Source organism: Malaclemys terrapin, chromosome 1, assembly GCF_027887155.1.
Source record: "Malaclemys terrapin pileata isolate rMalTer1 chromosome 1, rMalTer1.hap1, whole genome shotgun sequence".
Classification (NCBI taxonomy): Eukaryota; Metazoa; Chordata; order Testudines; family Emydidae; genus Malaclemys; species Malaclemys terrapin.
Window position 1 is genome coordinate 86,875,660 of NC_071505.1, and position 19,076 is coordinate 86,894,735.

The 19,076-nt window shown below is 42.6% G+C and overlaps 1 protein-coding gene across 7 annotated transcripts in view; it reads left to right on the plus strand.

Moving 5' to 3' along the window:
* Positions 1-19,076, plus strand: part of CNOT4 (CCR4-NOT transcription complex subunit 4) — a 122,255-nt gene that overhangs the window by 84,776 nt on the left and 18,403 nt on the right. For all 7 annotated transcript variants that reach the window (XM_054029032.1, XM_054029042.1, XM_054029071.1 and 4 more), the window contains one exon: positions 964-1,461. In XM_054029032.1, coding sequence (XP_053885007.1) covers positions 964-1,461 — 498 coding nt within the window. The remainder of the gene's footprint in view (positions 1-963; positions 1,462-19,076) is intronic.

Genomic DNA, 19,076 nt, shown 5'->3' on the forward strand with positions numbered 1-19,076 from the left:
TGTGATACTGCCTTATAGAAGGGGTCTTGCTGGCTCAGAATCTGTCTCCAGCCTGATGTCTGTTATACTTTCTCCAAAAACTGAATGACAGCTTCCAATGTTCAGAGACTATGAATTTAATATTTTTAAAACATATATAAACAGTAAGATAGAACTATATATACACAAAGTAAATGAAAATGCAAGGAAGTGTTTTTGGTAACTTGTGTCCACAACAGTGCTTCAAAGCACTTATCAAAATGTACGGTACAGCTATTTTTCTTCAACTTCCTTTGTCTGTCAAGGTGCGTATTTTACTCATTCATGTAATTTTGTTTTGTTTATACTCTGCAAGATATTTCCCAGGGTTGCTCAGAAGTCATCAGTACTTGTTTTCAGAACTACCAGAAGCCAAATCTTTTCCCCTCCTACAAAATTGTTACATATCAGCCCTGAAGTACAACATTAGAACTGAAAGCAGACTATTGAATTTAACAGCAACTTTATTTAATAAGACTAAGGGATTTTTACTTTGTCACTCTGACTAATGCATTATTCAGTGGAAAACTTTTACTAGTAAAAACTCAAACAATATTCTGTGCAAGCACCTGTTTAGCCATCCTATATTTCTGTTCTTTGCTGTTACTGAAGATATTTATTTGGTAAGGGCTTTCGTTTTTTGCACGTTAGATCTGTTTCTGCTTTATCCTGCAGTGAAATCAGTCCTGTCTGTAATATCTCAAATCGCCCCAAATTCCTAGTTAGTTTGTAGTGGGGTGAGATAGAAAGATAAGATGGACTGTGAAAGTGGAAGCACTTGTTCAAATACCAAATGTCTTTGAGGCAATGTCATAAAAATGTATTAATATGAAAGGTGACTGGATGTTGACATTTAATAGTATTGGGTCTGAAAACTGCAGAAATAAGACTAAGGAGGTGAGATTAGTTCAGATGTTAAATGTCATCCCTCTTTTCCTCCAACAGAAACCATCCCAGTATCCTCCTCTACAGACTGGCAAGCGGCATTTGGGTTTGGCTCCTCCAAACAGCAAGAGGATGACTTAGGGTTTGACCCCTTTGATATCACCCGCAAAGCCTTAGCAGACCTGATTGAGAAGGAACTGTCAGTCCAAGACCAGCCTTCCCTCTCGCCCACATCTCTTCAGAACCCTTCCCCGCACACTACAACCGCCAAAGGGTCAGGGTCTGGATTCCTGCATCCTGTTGCGCCCTCAAATGCCAACTCTCTCAGTAGCACCTTTCCAGTCTTGCCACAGAGGTTCCCGCAGTTTCAACAGCACCGAGCAGTTTACAACTCCTTCAGTTTTCCAGGCCAAGCAGCTCGCTATCCTTGGATGGCCTTCCCACGCAATAGCATCATGCACTTGAACCACACAGCAAATCCCACCTCAAATAGTAATTTCTTGGACTTGACTCTCCCGCCACAACACAGCACAGGTCTGGGAGGGATCCCTATATCAGGTAGGTGAATCAAGGCAGCCATGAACATATCACCTGATTCATGCCTTCAGCTTCTCTGAGCCAGGGTGGGAAGAGGGGGATAGCCAGCTACCAGTGCTAGACTGCTACCGTGATTGTCATCCTGGGATTCTTTTGGGGCAACATTGTTTTAAATGGGCCCTCTTTCATTTTTTCAGAAGGTTTAGTTGGATGTTTAGCCTTGTAACATTGAGCTTTATAAGGAAGGTGGAGTATCTTGTGCCCAATTATTTCATTTGAAAAGAGATTGAAGAACTGAAATACCAATCTTGCCAAGGTCTGGCTTTCCATGAAAACTTAAAAGGAAGAGTAGGCCTTGGAATTCCAGTCAGACTCCAGTATCAACATGCAGGTGCTAATCCAAGTTTTAAAAAGATATGCAAAAATTATTTGCAAGCATTAAGGAATCAAGCTACCGGCCAGCTGTCTTGGCTAGGTTGTTCCCTTCCACATGCAAGCAAAACAAACTGCATATTTAACAGTCCATGCTATTTATTTCTGCACTCCAAATGGTTTTAATGTTTTACATGCAATCTTCGATGTCCTAAGAGAGAACAGGCCAGTTCTGCACCATGGCTGGATTGGTGGGATATTGCAACAAACATTGTGACTAGAGGGCTAAATAGCCAGAACGTTGGTCTGGTTCACTTCTGGGATTTGGAGCTCATCCTGTACTCCCAAGCCGTATTTAATAATTTGGCCTCAGCAGGTGTTTTCCAGGAAAAATATATTTATATGGAATTTTGTATTCAAGATGACTAGCAATTTAAGGAAGAAAAAGTCTCCTAAGCTATTTGCAGTCATGGGTTGAGGAAAGCTGCTCTGAGACATTGCCACTATTATTTTCTTTGAGCATTTTGGGGAAATATGTTGCAACTTCCTAACTGTAAGAACAGTAGGACTTGATGACCCTTGTGGTCCTTTCTAACCCTACGATTCTATTACTCTAATGATTAAGAAAATCTAAAGGCGAGCGACCTAGAAACTTTTTACTACATATTTTTGCTACTCAAGTGCAGAAGCTAATTTTGGCAGTTTCTTCCTTCCGCTTTGTCCTCTGAATCCTTGCGGATCATTTCCATGCTTTTCCCTAGACTTCCCAAGGGCAAAACAGATATTTGTAGCCTGGAACAAATGTTGGGAGTTTCCAGACTAGCCTTTATAATGAAGTTGGCTCCCTCAAGTTAAATGATGATTAACTTGAGGTTTAAAAAACAAAAACAAAAAAAAACCCTTTAGGTAAACAAGAGGGCCCCTATTTTTTTTTGCTACTTCATTAAGGTGTTTACACTTACAACCTAACAATGCAAATAGTTCTTTGATCTAATTTAGTGAAAAGTAAAAAATTTATTTGCGCTTTCAGACACTGAAAATTATTCTGAGCTCTGTGACTTGATATATTTTATCCTGGATGAGTGGCTAAAGGTGCCAGTCCAAGGGACCAATGGTAGGGTTGAGGTTAGATATCTTGAGTCATTACAGTTAAAATAAATATTCTGAGGTGTTGCATAGATAACGCCAGCTTTGCAATAAGGCTTTTGATTCTGGCGAAATGGGTTTGCAAGGTCATTCTTAAAAATCACATCATTTAATTGCCTTTTGACCATGCCATTTTCCCTTTTTGTGCTGCACAAGACTTGGGTATCCTTCTTGGTATTGCTCTGGGGGAAGGGACCTTTGTGCCCATGACTAGTATCTAGCCTGTCACTTACACTTTTCGCTGCCTGTGTTTAAAGGACAAATAATATCCTTAAACACCAATGTTTTCTCTCAGTATGTAACCATTAGAACCAATTCATCTTCCAAAAATATTTTTAAGTACAGAAAACACAAAATAAACATCTGCTGAAGTCTCTGTGGAAAGTTCCGTCATGCTAGTTTTGAACTCTTGTTAAGAAAACGTTGAAGGTTGCCTAGTTTAGTCTGGCAAGTCCGTTAACTCTCCAACAACCCACATCCATAGTGGTTTTGATAAACTCCTCCTTCCGAGGGGAATGTCCTCTCATGGATGCATTGGCTAGTCTGTTTTTCTCTGATCCAAAATTAACATAAGTACAAGAAGGTCAGATCATTTTGTTGGATTATGGATTTGTATTGTATGGATTTGTTCTGTTTGCATGGCACATCACAAATGGGTCCTGTTCAATGACTGGGGGCTCCTAGGAACTACTGAAATATAAAATAATTATTCCTGGAAGATAGGAAGTATACTGACATTTCCTCCTACGTTTTCCCATGGCAAGTTGATCTATTAGAACACATCTTTTATTTCCCACCACTGACTGATAGAGTTCTCATTTCAGATAGGTCTTTGATCTGCAGAGCTTTCTACAAAATTACTTTTACCTTTTCATGTGATAACTTCCCATCCTTGGGCTTCTCTATACACATACTACTGATACAGTTAAAATGGTACGACCCCTTAATGTGGTTGTAGTTTTACGTTCCATATGGGAAGAATAAGTGATCCTGGTATAAGGCACCTTTATATGGATAATTGCATCCATACTGGGGAATTGTATTAGTATAACTAGATTGGTAAAATCACAGCCTTAACAGATAGTTATACCAATACTAAGGCTGGGTCTACACTACCCGCCTGAATCGGCGGGTAGAAATCGACCTCTCGGGGATCGATTTATCGCATCCCATCGGGACGCGACAATCGATCCCCGAATCGACGCTCTTACTCCACCAGCGGAGGTGGGAGTAAGCGCCATCGACGGGAAGCCGCAGAGGTCGATTTTGCCGCCGTCCCTACAGCGGGGTAAGTCGGCTGCGATACGTCGAATTCAGCTACGCTATTCGCATAGCTGAATTTGCGTATCTTAAATCGACCCCCTCCCCCCCTCCCCGGTAGTGTAGATGTAGCCTAAAATCTGTGTAGACTAGGTCTTTAAGGCTGTGTTTACACTAAGGGGCTATAATTGATCTAACAGGGCCCTGCATGAGATGGTGTGGTAAGCTCATTTAGCATACAAAAAATAGTGAATTGATAAGTATACATAAAGTTCTGTTTAGTTCGTCAAAAAAGTAACATTGAAACTGTGAGTATAATAGAGAAGTTCTCACCTGTGTCATCAGTGGGAGTACTTCTGTAGACAGGGCTCCAACTACATCCAGCATTTTACTGACATGGTGATAAAAATACTAAAAGCTGCTCATGTTTTGTCTACACTAGGGCTTACCAGCAAGCTGAACACTTTCAGGGATCAGAAATAAATGCTTCCAGGGTGCGTACAATTTAAACAATAATCCTGGACTAGTGTTTAGAAAGAGAGAGGACATTTGAGCCTTCCAACCATCATCCAGTTAACTTTCCTTTCCACTCACCCAGCCATTTTCAACATTTTTTAAAATTTATATGTATATAAAAACAAACCTGATTAAAAGAGCCTCACAAAACTTTGATTTGAAATCAGCATACTGTTCGCTAGACTCTTCAGTCCCATGATTCACTAATTTCACTACAAAATATTTGAGGATATTTAGCCAATTAAATTGCTGAACTTTTTAGTGCTATAATTTTGCATGAAGAAGTTACTTAGTGCCATAAAGTATGGCTCTTTCAAATGTTTTGTTTTAACTATTCCGGTTCCTTTTTTAAGGTTACAAAGGGAGAGAACATTTTAAAATTAATATCAGTTTACATTGGTATTCATTACAATTTTATTTTTCAGTGTTCACTTTAGGACACCATATACATTTTATCTCCTGTTTAGTCCAGAACAGAATTACTTGCTTTACTTTGCAATCCTATAACCCCAAAACAGCTGTGTATGATGCCCAATAATATAAATGGAAGGACACTAAGGGCAGGGCACTATCTAAATGTATATAGGATCCATATTAAGAAAAAAATCAAATGTGCATTTGACTTTGCTTGTTCTGATGTGATTCATGAAGGAAATGTGTGATGGTTGTAAAGCTACTGTATTTCTAATTACAAACATTTAATACTTGGTATGCATAGAAATTTGTAACTGGAATGTTCACTGGGCATTAATTAATTAATATCCATATTTTTCAGTTGGATAGACTATGCTAGATATTGTTTCTTCTGATTGCAAGGGTTTTCATGGTCACATTTTTGTAGGATGTTTAACATTTCTCTTTGGGGGATGGGAGCGATTGGAAGATCAGTATTCTACTAGACATATTTTAATTTTGTATTAATATATAGTAGGACAGTATGATTATACATGACTACAGAAAAGTTATAGTTATACCTGCAGTTATACCTGCTCTTCTGAGTACAGTTATGACAGTTGAATAATTTTCATCAGTCTTGCTAAGCCCCTAGATTTGGAGAGCGCAGGTAGATTTTTTTGAGATTCCTTAGTTCTGGAATGTTGGTCATAATCCGTCACCTTCAGGGCCTGGTGCCAGAATCATCTCAGGCTTTTGCTTGGATATAGGTGTAATTGAGAAATTGCTTCTATTGAATCAGGGGTTGTCTAGCTTGATAGCAAATCTCTTGTACGTACACACAATCTGATAGATGGGAGCACTCTGTAAATAGGGAAAATAATGCCTGAGTGAACTAAAAGTGGAGGCTTCTTTTTTAAACAGGCTTAAATTTGTAAGAATGTTGAGCAGCACACAAGTCCTCCTATATTGCTATTTCTACATACAAACACGTTAACTGTTACTACATAACGACCAAGGTGATGGCTTACAACAGTGCACCCTTACCTGTTTGCTTCAGACGTCTAAAGTAGAATTACCTAGAACAAAGAGGGCAAAGCAAATTATATCTATCTCATATTCTTATTAGGTGTTCCTTTTTTAATGTAACACTCCACATATGAAAGGTTTATCGCTCTGCCCTCTCCCACCATTTGAGTCATATGGCATCTCATCATATCTATCAAATTTAAGCTGAACATCAAATCTCTTTACCTGCTACCATACTTCAGGCAGTATGCTATTAACATCACTGCTTTACTAAGATGTTGGCTTCTGCCGCCTCCTTCCTTGAATTCCCATGAGTCAGACCATGGAGGAAGGTGATGTATCAAACATAGCCAATATGGAGAGTCTTTCTCCTGCATTGACATTGAGGGAGCAGTTTTCAGACTTTCTGATTTAACACCTTCACACCCAAGTCTAACCCTTCTTTCAGTTAGGAATGTCTCTACCTCACTGGTCTTTACCCCTCTGACCTTGTCACTTGTGTGTCTCGTGATTGAGTCTTTCTAGATCCTATACAGAGCAAGGCGTGGTATGTTTTGAACAAGTCTTGGGAGCCATGAGCTCTTGAGCTTCTGACATGCTCTGTGGCCTTGGCCAAATCACATGATGATTCTGCTGCAGTTTCCCCTCCCATAAAATGGGGATACTTGCCTATCTTGGAGGGATGTATTAAGTGTGTTGTAAAATGCATTGATGGTGAAAAGAGCTGTGTATGAAGTATTAGCTAATCTGTTCCTCCATGGCCATGTGACTTTTAACAGCAGCGTCCCGTCTTTTCTAGTCTCTCACTCCCACTGACCACTGTTTGTTTGAATGTTCTCTAATGCCTCGCTCAATTTAATATTTCCACCTTTTCATCCTATTTTTGGCCACGTGCAAAGGATTTCTATCCACCTTTTAATGTAACTGGCCAAACTTGCAGCACTGTCAGACACTTTATTCACCTTCTGTCACCCTTCTGACATAGTACCGTATATACTCCTTATATACTCTATCATAAGCTGGTTCGTTTATAAGCCCGACCCCCCAAGATGGATAAGTAAAAATGGAAAATTTTTATAATCCATTCATAAGCCGACCTTATAATTCAGGGGTCAGCAAACTTTGGCTCCTGGGCCATCAGGAGATGGTTTGTTTACCTTGAGCGTCCGCAGGCACTGAGGTAAACCTAAGTAAACAAAGTGTCCTGGCGCGCCAGCTGCTTACCCTGATGGGCCAGGACAGCAACTGGTGGGGAAATTTTGGGGGGGGCGGGAAATGCGAGTCAGGGGAGTAACCCCTGTGACCACCCTCCACATGACCCCCTCTCCCCCAGCCCAGGACCCCCACACTCTCCCTATACCATCCCTTCAGGACCCCCACACTCTCCCAGTCCCATCCATTCCCACCTTATCTGGGGAGGATGTCTCTGGCCTGGCTGGAACTGGTCCGGCAGGCTGGGCAGCGTGGCGGCAGCCTGCTCTGGTGGGCCAGACCGGGCAGCGCGGCCGCAGCATGTTCCGGCGGGGTGGCACGGCCTCAGCGTGCTCCGGCAGCATGGCCAGAGCCTGCTCTGGAGGGCGGGACAAAGCAGCACGGCTGCAGCTGCTTCGGAGTCTGCGGGGAGAGCAGCGTGGCCAGAAGCGGAGAGACTCTGGCCCTGCCTCTTCCCTTCTGGCTGTGCTGCCTCCCCTTGCTCCTTCTGTTGAGGGGTGGAGTGGAAGGGGGCTGGGTCCCACATCTCCCTCTCTATACCCGTTCATGAGCTGACCCCCTTCTCTGGTGCTTCCCTTTTTTACTAAAAAAAAAAAATTCGGCTTATGAACGAGTATATACGGTACTTTAAGGAAAACTACCTGTTTACTTGACACTTTTCCTTGTCATTTGGTCTTGCTTCAGCAGCATTGCTTGCAACATTTCTACTATTATCAACAATTCCTTTTCATTCTGCTGTTACCTTCCCAGCGCCCTAAAATCTGTTACTACCCACCTATTCATAAGCCTTTCTCTGACCATGACGTGCACACTAATCACCAAAACTGAGCAGTGATTTTGGGTGCCCAAATAGAGACACCTTAAAGGAGTCTCCATTTTCAGAAAGTGAACACTTGCTATCAGATGCCACGTTGGTACCCAAGATCACTATAGAATCATAGAATATCAGAGTTGGAAGGGACCTCAAGAGGTCATCTAATCCAACCCCCTGCTCAAAGCAGGACCAATTCCCAGCTAAATCATCCCAGCCAGGGCTTTGTCAAGCTGGGCCTTAAAAACCTCCAAGGAAGGAGACTCCACCACCTCCCTAGGTAATGCATTCCAGTGTTTCACCACCCTCCCAGTGAAATAGTTTTTCCTGATATCCAATCTGGACCTCCCCCACTGCAACTTGAGACCCTTGCTCCTTGTTCTGTCATCTGCCACCACTGAGATCAGCCGAGCTCCATCCTCTTTGGAACCCCCCCTCAGGTAGTTGAAAGCAGCTATCAAATCCCCCCTCATTCTTCTCTTCTGGAGACTAAACAATCCCAGTTCCCTCAGCCTCCACATAAGTCATGTGCTCCAGACCCCTAATCATTTTTGTTGCCCTCCGCTGAACTCTTTCCAATTTTTCCACATCCTTCTTGTAGTGTGGGGCCCAAAACTGGACACAGTATTCCAGATGAGGCCTCACCAATGTCGAATAAAGGGGAACGATCACGTTCCTCGATCTGCTGGCAATGCCCCTACTTATACAGCCCAAAATGCCGTTAGCCTTCTTGGCAACGAGCACACTGTTGACTCATATCCAGCTTCTCGTCCACTGTGACCCCTAGGTCCTTTTCTGCAGAACTGCTACCTAGCCATTCGGTCCCTAGTCTGTAGCAGTGCATGGGATTCTTCCGTCCTAAGTACAGGACTCTGCACTTGTCCTTGTTGAACCTCATCAGGTTTTTTTCGGCCCAATCCTCTAATTTGTCTAGGTCCCTCTGTATCCGATCCCTACCCTCTAGTGTATCTACCACGCCTCCTAGTTTAGTGTCATCTGCAAACTTGCTGAGAGTGCAGTCCACACCATTCTCCAGATCATTAATAAAGATATTAAACAAAACCGGCCCCAGGACCGACCCTTGGGGCACTCCACTTGAAACCGGCTGCCAACTAGACATGGAGCCATTGATCACTACCCGTTGAGCCCGACGATCTAGCCAGCTTTCTATCCACCTTACAGTCCATTCATCCAGCCCATACTTCTTTAACTTGGTGGCAAGAATACTGTGAGAGACCGTATCAAAAGCTTTGCTAAAATCAAGGAATAACACATCCACTGCTTTCCCCTCATCCACAGAGCCAGTTATCTCATCATAGAAGGCAATTAGGTTAGTCAGGCACGACTTCCCCTTCGTGAATCCATGCTGACTGTTCCTGTTCAGCACAATACATAGTAAATGGTAATCCATCTATAACCAGTTTTCTGGGATTTCTTTAGTCTTATCTATCCCACAGTGTTAGCAGTATGAACTCTATTGAATCAGTGTTAGTTCATAGTTGTTCCTGTATATTGTATCCTTTAAATCAGTGGTTTTCAAACTGTGAGTCACGACCCAGTACTGGGTCGTGGAATGTAAGGCACTGGGTCGCGGTGGCTCTGGTCAGCACCACCGATTGGGCCGTTAAAAGTCCCGTCGGCGGTGCTGCCCAGCTATGGCAGGCTAGTCCCTACCTGTTCCGACACGGCGCTGTGCCCTGGAAGCAGCCAGCAGCAGGTCTGGCTCCTAAGCGGGCAATTGGAGCTGGGGGTGGTGGTGGTGCCTGCCAGCAAGAGCCACACAGAGCCACTTGCGGGCCTCCGCCTAGGAGCCGGACCTGCTGTTGGCCGCTTCTGGTGTGCAGTGCGATCCGCGGTGCTAGGACAGGCGGGAAGCCTGCCTCTGCACCCCGGCTGCGCCACTGACCAGAAGCTGCCGGAGGTAAGCCCGCTTCCCTATCCCCTGCCCCAGCCCTGAGTCCCCCCTCAAACCCCTAGCCCCATCATGCACCCATAACCCCTCATCCCCGGCCCCAGCCCAGAGCCCTGACCCCCTCCCACACTCATTCCCAGCCCCACCCCACAGACCTCACCCCCACACCTCAACCCTCTGCCCCAGCCCTAAGCCCCTCCCAAACCCCTCTTCCCCAGCTCCGTTGGGTCATGGGCATCCACTGGGTCACCAGAAAAAAGTTTGAGAACTACTACTTTAAATTACCACTCTTACACTGATTGTCAAGTCTCTGCTTACTTCAGCCTTGTTCGCTTACGGATTAATCTTTCACCTAAATATCGGTCAAGGGTTTGTGGGACAAATTTCAAACTCTGTTCTGGCTTCTGATCTCCCATTTTGCCTTCAGTTCCCATAACCATAGCCCTCTCCTTGACTCTGATCTCTCCATATATGCTTTGTCTGCAAACTTGCCTATTGTCACTTCCGCAACATTGCCTCTGTGTACCCCCGGTCTTGATGCTACTTCTGCAGAGATCTTTATCTTGCTTTGAATACTGTAACTCCTTTTAGAGTTTCTCAAGTTCCTGTTTGTTCCAGCATATACAAAATGTTGCTTCCCACATATGTGTAGAGTGGAAAGATCTCCAAGCATATACCCAGGTTCCCTACTAATTTCAGGGACCAGACTGACGTTGCCTTGTTTTTAAAAACCAACCATAAGACATGTTTCATTCTGCCTCTTGAATCTTTGTTCTCCATCTGCTCCCTCTACTCATTTACTAAGTAAGAAGATGTTGAGAGAGAAAGTCGTGTGTGTTCAAGAACTTTCTACACATCTTCTTCCATCTGGAGCAGTCTCATTGTTTCTCTACCTTTTTTAAAATCTCATTTGTGCTCTTACCTTTGCTGTTAATTTTGTAATTGTATTTAACCCTGAGGTGTTTCAGATACAGTTGTATGAAAGGTGTTATTCCTAATAAACCTCACTGTATAAATATCAGTGCGCTAGTCTATAGCAGTGGTTCTCAACCTTTTTTCATTTGCAGACCCCTAAAAAACTTCCAATGGAGATATGGACCTCTTTGGAAACTTCAGATGCAAGTGCCAGACCCCTTTGGAAATCTATTGTCGGTGTATATATAGTTGAATTCTCTTCTGTCACTTTTCAGTCTGTCTTTTGCGGATCCCTTAGATATAGTCCACGGACCACAGATTGAGAACTACTGATCTTATAGGACTTTGCTTTGGGCATTTGCAAGTTTTAATAAACTTTCAACCTGAACTGTCCTAACCTGATGAACGAACTTGTATAATAGCACTAATAGTAACATTGAGGTTCCAAATTTTCAAAATGTTTTGAACGTTCCTAACTTATGAAATTAGTAAAGTTTAAAATGTTTCAAGAACTCTTGGAGCCAAGTTTTTCTCCCTTAACTGCAACAAATTCAGATGGACTACGAACATCAATAACACAGCTAGGATGGAAATAAATGTTTTACTGGTGAAAATGGATTTCTCAGAGGATTGAGTAAGAGTGACTGACTTCCTCCTGTAGGCTGTTGATTGTGACCAAAGATGATATCTGGTGGCTTTTTGCTATTTGTTTCACTTTGCAGTGGATAGGTGGTTCATGCCCTTCTTGATAGTTGCACTAGAGGAGCCAAGGTATTCCATTAAAATAGATTGTATTCAGTTCCCATTCCTAGTGGTGGGGAAAGTTAGTACTCGTTTGGAGTAAAAAAATACTTCTGTCCTCATACCTGTAAATTCTTCATGTTTCATTGCTAAACTTTGTTTTGCTTTTTTAAAAAGGGATTAATTGAAAGCTAACTGATGTCTAATCAGTGTATAGACAGAATGAGTCCCCAATTCCGGTTAGGGCCTCTGGATGCTATGGCTATAGAAGTAGTAGACTTTCCCCTTACGCTAGTTTTTTGACATGTTCTATTTCGTGAAAGCACTTATCCTTAGGACCTAGAGCTGCTGTTGCACATTTTTAAAACTTACAAAGTAAAATTCCAAAATGTACAACTTGCCTTGTAAGTCAGTCTAAAAGAAACAGATGTCACCAGTAGAATAGTTAGCACACACTAAAATGGTTAAACAGATTTGACCTTGGATAGACTGAGAAGAGGTCAAAAGTTGAGGTCCTTCATGCAAAACTCCCCGCCACTGCTGCTCTTTTAAAGCAGAGGACTATTAATATGCACACTTCAACAGGTTGAATGCAGCAATATTTCAGAGGAGGAAGATCTCTTATTACTGAGGGCCCAAAGTTGTTATAAGGCTTTATTGGTAAAAACAAATATCCTAAATTTCAGTTAGAACCTATCTGGCAACAAATGCAGATGGCCAAACTCTAATAGGCTTTCAGCACAAGTGTACATTTCTGAATGAACGTGTTTCTGAGTAGAACATAGTTTTTTGCTATCTGCAGTTGTTTTTTTAAAAATGGAGTACCTTAATCAAGTAACTTAATTTGTAAGAATATAAAGATCTCTGTGAAATTAGGCTGTCTGACTTGTTTCAGTATATGCAAATTTGATCCCTTTCATCAACATTGGAATCTTGTGTTGGGGAAAAACATAAGCTGAATTTGAAGTTATTTGTAGGCATGGGTATCTTTTTAAACAAAACATTTTTTTGCTTACATAAGTGGGTCAGCTGTATCTGAAGATGACCTTCAATAATCATACTGAATCCAGTTTCAGATGCCTTGTTTTCCTTTCAGCTTCCTTTTCTACTTCTCTCATCTGACCTGATCACAGAATAACTCTATAAAGATACCTGCAAATATACATTCATGCTTAACTATCCTAATTTATTTGTTACAAAGACAGAGAAGTAAAGAATGGCTCCAGTGGTCCTCAGTATGCACAAGTACACTGCACTACATTTATTCTTAGCTCTGAGCATAGAATTACAAGATCCTAGGACCAAAAATCCCAACTTAAAATTGCCCTCTGCATTCCCCTTTTATGGTCTGGAAGTCTCTTTCACTGATTTACAATAATCAAGTGAAGGTTGAGGTTCTACTTACAGACTGCGTTAGTCCTTAGCATTAAACATACCCAGAATAGGTTAATTTTGGTCATCCCATGTGCACGGAAGTTATGTACCACTCCATTTTTAACCAATATGTACTTTGTATATATCCCAGATAAATATTTCCACTCATTTCAATGTAGTCATTGCTTCCCCTTCAGCTCATCATTGCAAGTATTGGCCCTTAGGCTATTATACAGTGAGAATTACCAATGTAGTATGTTATGTCCTTTCTGAATAAAATGAAAAATCAGTAAACATTCTGTGTATATAATGGCAACTAGGTGGAGGGCCTCTACTGATGAATTTTTCAATGTTTTTTAAATATACTGAACTGATGTCACTTTGCATGAACAGGGCTTAGTGGAATGTGGCCCCAAACTGATTAAGGCTTCTAGCTGTTGCAATATATAACTGTTTAATAAACATTTAAAAATTCAGTGTCACAGATGCAGGTGTGCTCTGTGAAAACCAGTGGTATGAAGGCATGTATTGCTTTCAAATAAGCTATATTCCTCCATATGTTTGTGTAGGCTGTTTTCTCACAGGTTAAATTAAGTGGCCTGCAGCTGTAATGACACCAAATTTAGCTCTTTGTTTACATAACCTTGATCTGTGAGCAGAAGATTACATCCTTCTCCTGAAACTACAGGCAAAAATCTCTTCTCAAATCCACTTGGTGGAACTCCATTCTAGTCTTCTCTCCTTACATGCACAGCTCTCCCATTGAATATCTGACTCCAGATATGACTTGTGGCTCTCTGGAGGAAGAGGGAAAGTACTCTTACCTTGAAAATAAAATTGGTAGGTGGCTCCTTTTTAAGTCTTATCTAGTCACTAAAGGCTTAGGCCTGGTCTACACTAGGCCGGGGGGGGGGGGGGGGGAATCGTTCTAAAATACGCAACTTCAGCTACGAGACTAGCGTAGCAAAAGTCGACGTATCTTAGATTGACTTAGAATCACTTACTTCACGTCCTCGCGGCGCGGGATCGACGGTCGCCGCTCCCCCGTCGACGCCGCTTCCGCCTCTCACTGTGGTAGAGTTCCAGAGCCGATAGCAGAGCGATCGGGGATCGATTTATTGCGTCTACACTAGATGTGATAAATCGATCCCCGATAGATCGATCACTACCTGCCGATCCGGTGGGACTGTAGACGTACCCCTAGTTAAAGATCATAACTCCAAAGAATCTTCCTCCCACATGAGATAAAAGTTAATGGTCACAGGAGCTGAGCTGAGTTCCAGCACTTCCCCAACAGAAACTTTGAAGTTTGTTTCCCGAAAACAATAACTGATGTGAAGGTTGCATGCATGAAATAGATTCGAGGAAATAAAATATGAAAGAGAAGAAATGGGAGGATCCGTTTGAACCTATTCTGAAGTTCATTCTTGTTTCACATCTACATCTTGTGCTCGGTTCCTCAACCCAGAGCAACGATGCAGTGTTATGAAAACTCCCCTGCTTTTCCATCTGCCCCATACTCTATTAAAAGTGCATTAGAGGGGATTCTCTGCTTTCTGTTCCCCGTTTTGTGCTCAGAAACGAAATACAATACATTCTGTGAGGGGTGTAGTTGTACACTGTTGTAAAGATGTGTAATCCCTTGCTACACTGCTGTTGCTACCACAGTGGAACTTCACCAGTGGTGAATTTAAACATCTGACTTTTGCCAATGCAGATGTATGCTAAGAGTTTCCATTTTATTATCATTGGTAAATGACCCTTTAACTCCTTGTTTTTTCTTAGGAGACACGTTGGCTATGAGTAGGGCCCTACCAAATTTGCCATTTTGGTCAATTTCATGGTCATAGGATTTTAAAAATTGTAAATTTCATAATTTCAGCTATTTAAATCTGAAATTTCACAGTGCTGTAATTGTTGGGGTCCTGACCCAAAAAGGAACTGGGCGTGGGTTTGCGAGGTTATTGTAGGGGGGTTGTGGTACTGCTACTCTTATTTCTGCACTGCTACTGGCGACGGCGGCACTGCCTTCAGAGCTGGAGAGTGGCGGCTGCTGGCCGGGAGCCCAACTCTGAAGGCAGATCCACCGCCAGCAGCAGCACAGAAGTAAGGATGCCGTGGTACGATATTGTCACCCTTACTTCTGAATTACGGCTGGTGTGGCGCTGCCTTCAGAGCTGGGTGCCCAGCAACAGCTGCTGCTCTCCGGCTCCCCAGCTCTGAAGGCAGTGCAGAAGTAAAGGTGCCAATACCACGACCCCTCTAAAATAACCTTGTGACTGCCCCCCCGCAACTCCCCTTTGAGGAAGGACCCCAATTTAGAAACTCTGGTCTCCCCTGTGAAACCTATATAATAGTGTGTAAGCACACAGAAGATCAGATTTCATGATTTGTGACATGTTTTTCATGGCCATAATTTGGTAGGGCCTAGCTATGAGCCCTGGTCATTAGGATTTTTAGACTTTTTTTTAAAGGTTTTACCTGCTGATGTCGATATAGGTTGTAGTCAAAGGGATAGCTCAGTGGTTTGAGCATTGGCCTGCTAAACCCAGGGTTGTGAGTTCAGTCCTCAAGGGGGCCATTTAGGGATCTGGGGCAAAAATCTGTCAGTCCTGCTTTGAGCAGGGACTTGGACTAGATGAAATAAAATGGTAATTGTACTCGTTCAAGCTTTATCCTCTTCACTCTCAGAATAAGAACCTTCACAGTGGATTGTGTCGATCTTCAAAATAGGATCATGCACGTTGTCTTTGGTGGGACTTGGATGCTATCCCTGGCTTCCGAGGATCAGACTGGGAAAAATTATAAATGGTGGTACACTCCAAAGCTCCACTCCCAACCCAAACTTTGCACCTTTGTGATAGCAAAGGGATGTTACTAACAGTAGATTGTGCAGCTCTTCATATGATCACTTCTCTCCTTTCTTGCATGCTGTGATCAATAGTAAATTTGTAATAATTCATTTAGATAAACAGAAATGGAAATTACCTGTGGTATTGTTTCAGGTTGCCTAGAGACCGAGGCAGACATTACTGTACAGATTTTGTTCATATTTTGAAGGTTATCTTTGCAACCATAATGATTAGACTCTTTTTAAATAAAAGCTTAAATTCTGGAGGACAACATGGTAGACACAAAGAAAAAATATTGGCTTGCTGGGCTGCTTGTCTGTCATTGTTTTATTTTTGAATGCAGTTATTTTTGTTTATAATTTTACATTTGTAAGTTCAACTTTCATGATAAAGCTTGCAGTACAGTACACCTCTACCCCGATATAACACGACCCGATATAAAGCAGTAAAGCAGCGCTCCGGCGGGGCGGGGCTGCACACTCCGGCGGATCAAAGCAAGTTCGATATAATGCGGTTTCACCTATAACGCAGTAAGATTTTTTGGCTCCCGAGGACAGCGTTATATCGGGGTAGAGGTGTACTTGTATTAAGCAAATTGAAAAATACTATTTTATTTTTACAGTGCAAATATAATAAGTAAATATAAATTGAGTACAGTACACTTTGTATTGTGTGTAATTGAAATCAGTATATTTGAAAATGTGGAAAACATACAAAAAGATTAATATAAATGGTATTGTTATTGATAAACAGCATGATTAATCAAGATTCATTTTTTAATCACTTGACAGCCTTACTTTTAACTTAATTTTGTGCTGGTTTTTGGAACACTCATGAAGGTACGACTTGCACCCCAATATAGCTGAATTAATAGAGGTAGGAGAAGTATAAACATATAGGAAGAAGCATGAGTTTTAGAAAAATTGTAGTTCATGCAAATTGTAGTTCATTGGTTGAAAGTACATTAACAAATCGTTGGTCCGAGGGGGGGTCTACCAAATCTAGTTCATGGCTTCCTCTACTCAATGTTCAGGTCCATAAGACCTTTGACTTTGAATCCATGTGGCAGAAAGAAATCTGGAAAATTGTTGTGCCTTTTTTAAATCTCACGGAGTTAGGTATATCCTGTTGGAGTCCAATGTGCGCCACAACTAGCTATCTGTTTAACATGGAAATGTGGCCTGTAACAACAGCGCAGGATATTGCCTCTTGATATGAGCAGCCACTGGCTGTCTGCATTCTGTATGAGTAGTGTTCTGCGGGGATTTTTATTTGTAAATAATAATAATTCTGGGAATTTTTTGGTGTTTATTTTTATAAACATTAAAACTGGGATGAAATCGGTTTAAAAAAATAAATGTGGAAAATTGTGGAAAAAAGAGAACTTTCATAATGTACACATTTTATTACAGTATAACTGAAATGTTTTATATACAAAGGTATTTTTTATCTCAGAGCTAGTAGTTTTACCAGAAATCCTGGTTTGTGTACACTTGCATAATTTTCTTCCAAGTATCCTCATTCATGTTCAGCTTCTTGCTGTCATGGAAGTAGTCCAATTTTGAAAATAAGCGCTCTACAACAATAGATCCAGAACATATGCTCAAAGCTTGCCATGCCACTTTTCTGAAGTTGGGAAGTATGTCTTCATGACTGTTCCAAAAAGCCAGGACATCCAGTTTCACATTGTCAGGGTTAGGCATGCTTATGTAAGTAGTAAATTCCCCTTTCAGATTTGAAGTTTCATCTGTAGTGTCAAATGGTTTAAATGCTCTAGCAGAATGGTCATAGTCTGCTACAAAATTCACCTTGAGGAAGGGGTGCAACACCTGGATCACATTCCAAAAAGAATCTTCGGCACCAAACACTTCAGAGTTCCGATTTTGGGCCACTGTCATCTCTCATTTCTCACTGAGTGTTGCGTTGTGTTGAAGGTTTTGAAAGCATTTTTGGTTTTCTCATGCTCTGGTATCAGAAGGATTTCCAGCAACACCTGGGTTTTTTTTGCAGTATGTTTCTCATGCAGCTTTTATGCTTAATTCAGCTGAGATTTTGGTTGTCGGGATCCAGTAAACATCTGTATTGGCAAATGGCAGTAGTCTAAGAAAATTCCAGTTTTTTCTGTGTGTCTCTGTGATTCCAAGTTTTCAATAAGTTATCTTGGTGCGCAGAATCTGCAAGTCATTTTGGTTATGTGCCATTCTAGTCAGATTTTCCGCTTTAGAATCAACAAACTAAGGATGATCTAGGACAGGGGTGGGCAAACTATTTGGCCTGCAGGCCACATCAGGGAATGGAAACTGTATGGTGGGCCATGGATGCTCACAAAATCGGGGGTAGGGGTGCAGGACGGGGTGAGGTCTCTGGCTGGGGCCAGAAATGAGTTCAGGGTGTGGGAGGGGGTGAGGCCTCTGGGGTGGGGCCTCTGGGGTGGGGCTGGGGATGAGGGGCTTGGGGTACAAGAGGGGGCACTGGGATTGAGGGGTTCGGAGGGCAGGAGGGGGTTGGGGCTGTGGCAGGGATTTAGAGTGTGGGCAGGCTCAGGGGTGCAGGCTCTTGGCGGCACTTACTGCAAGCAGCTCCCGGAAGCATGTCCCCCCCCTCCAGCTCCAAGGCGCGGCCAGGCGGCTCTGCATGCTGCCCTATTTGCAGGTGCCATCCCTGCAGCTCCCATTGGCTGAGAACTGCAGCCAATGGGAGCTGCAGGGGCAGTGCCGGCGGACGGGGCATTGCGCAGAGCTGCCTGGCCGCACCTCCATGGACTACATAGGATCCTGAGGTGGGGTCATACCAGCTGTTTCCTGGGAGCCATGTGGAGCGGGGCAAGCCCCCACCCTGCTCCCCAGCTGGAGCGCTGGAGCAGGACAAACCCCCGAGCCCACTCCCTGGCGGGAACTGAGGACCAAAGTAAATGGTCTGATGGGCCGGATGTGGCCGGTGGGCCAAATAGTTTGCCCACTCATGATCTAGGAGATGCATTAGCTCAGTCAACACATTTACATAATGGACAGTGAAGTACAAAGTCATCCACCAATGTGGGACAACAGGGGTAGGTAATCAGCAGTTGGCTCTGTATTTGGCTCTGCACTATATAAAACAAAGT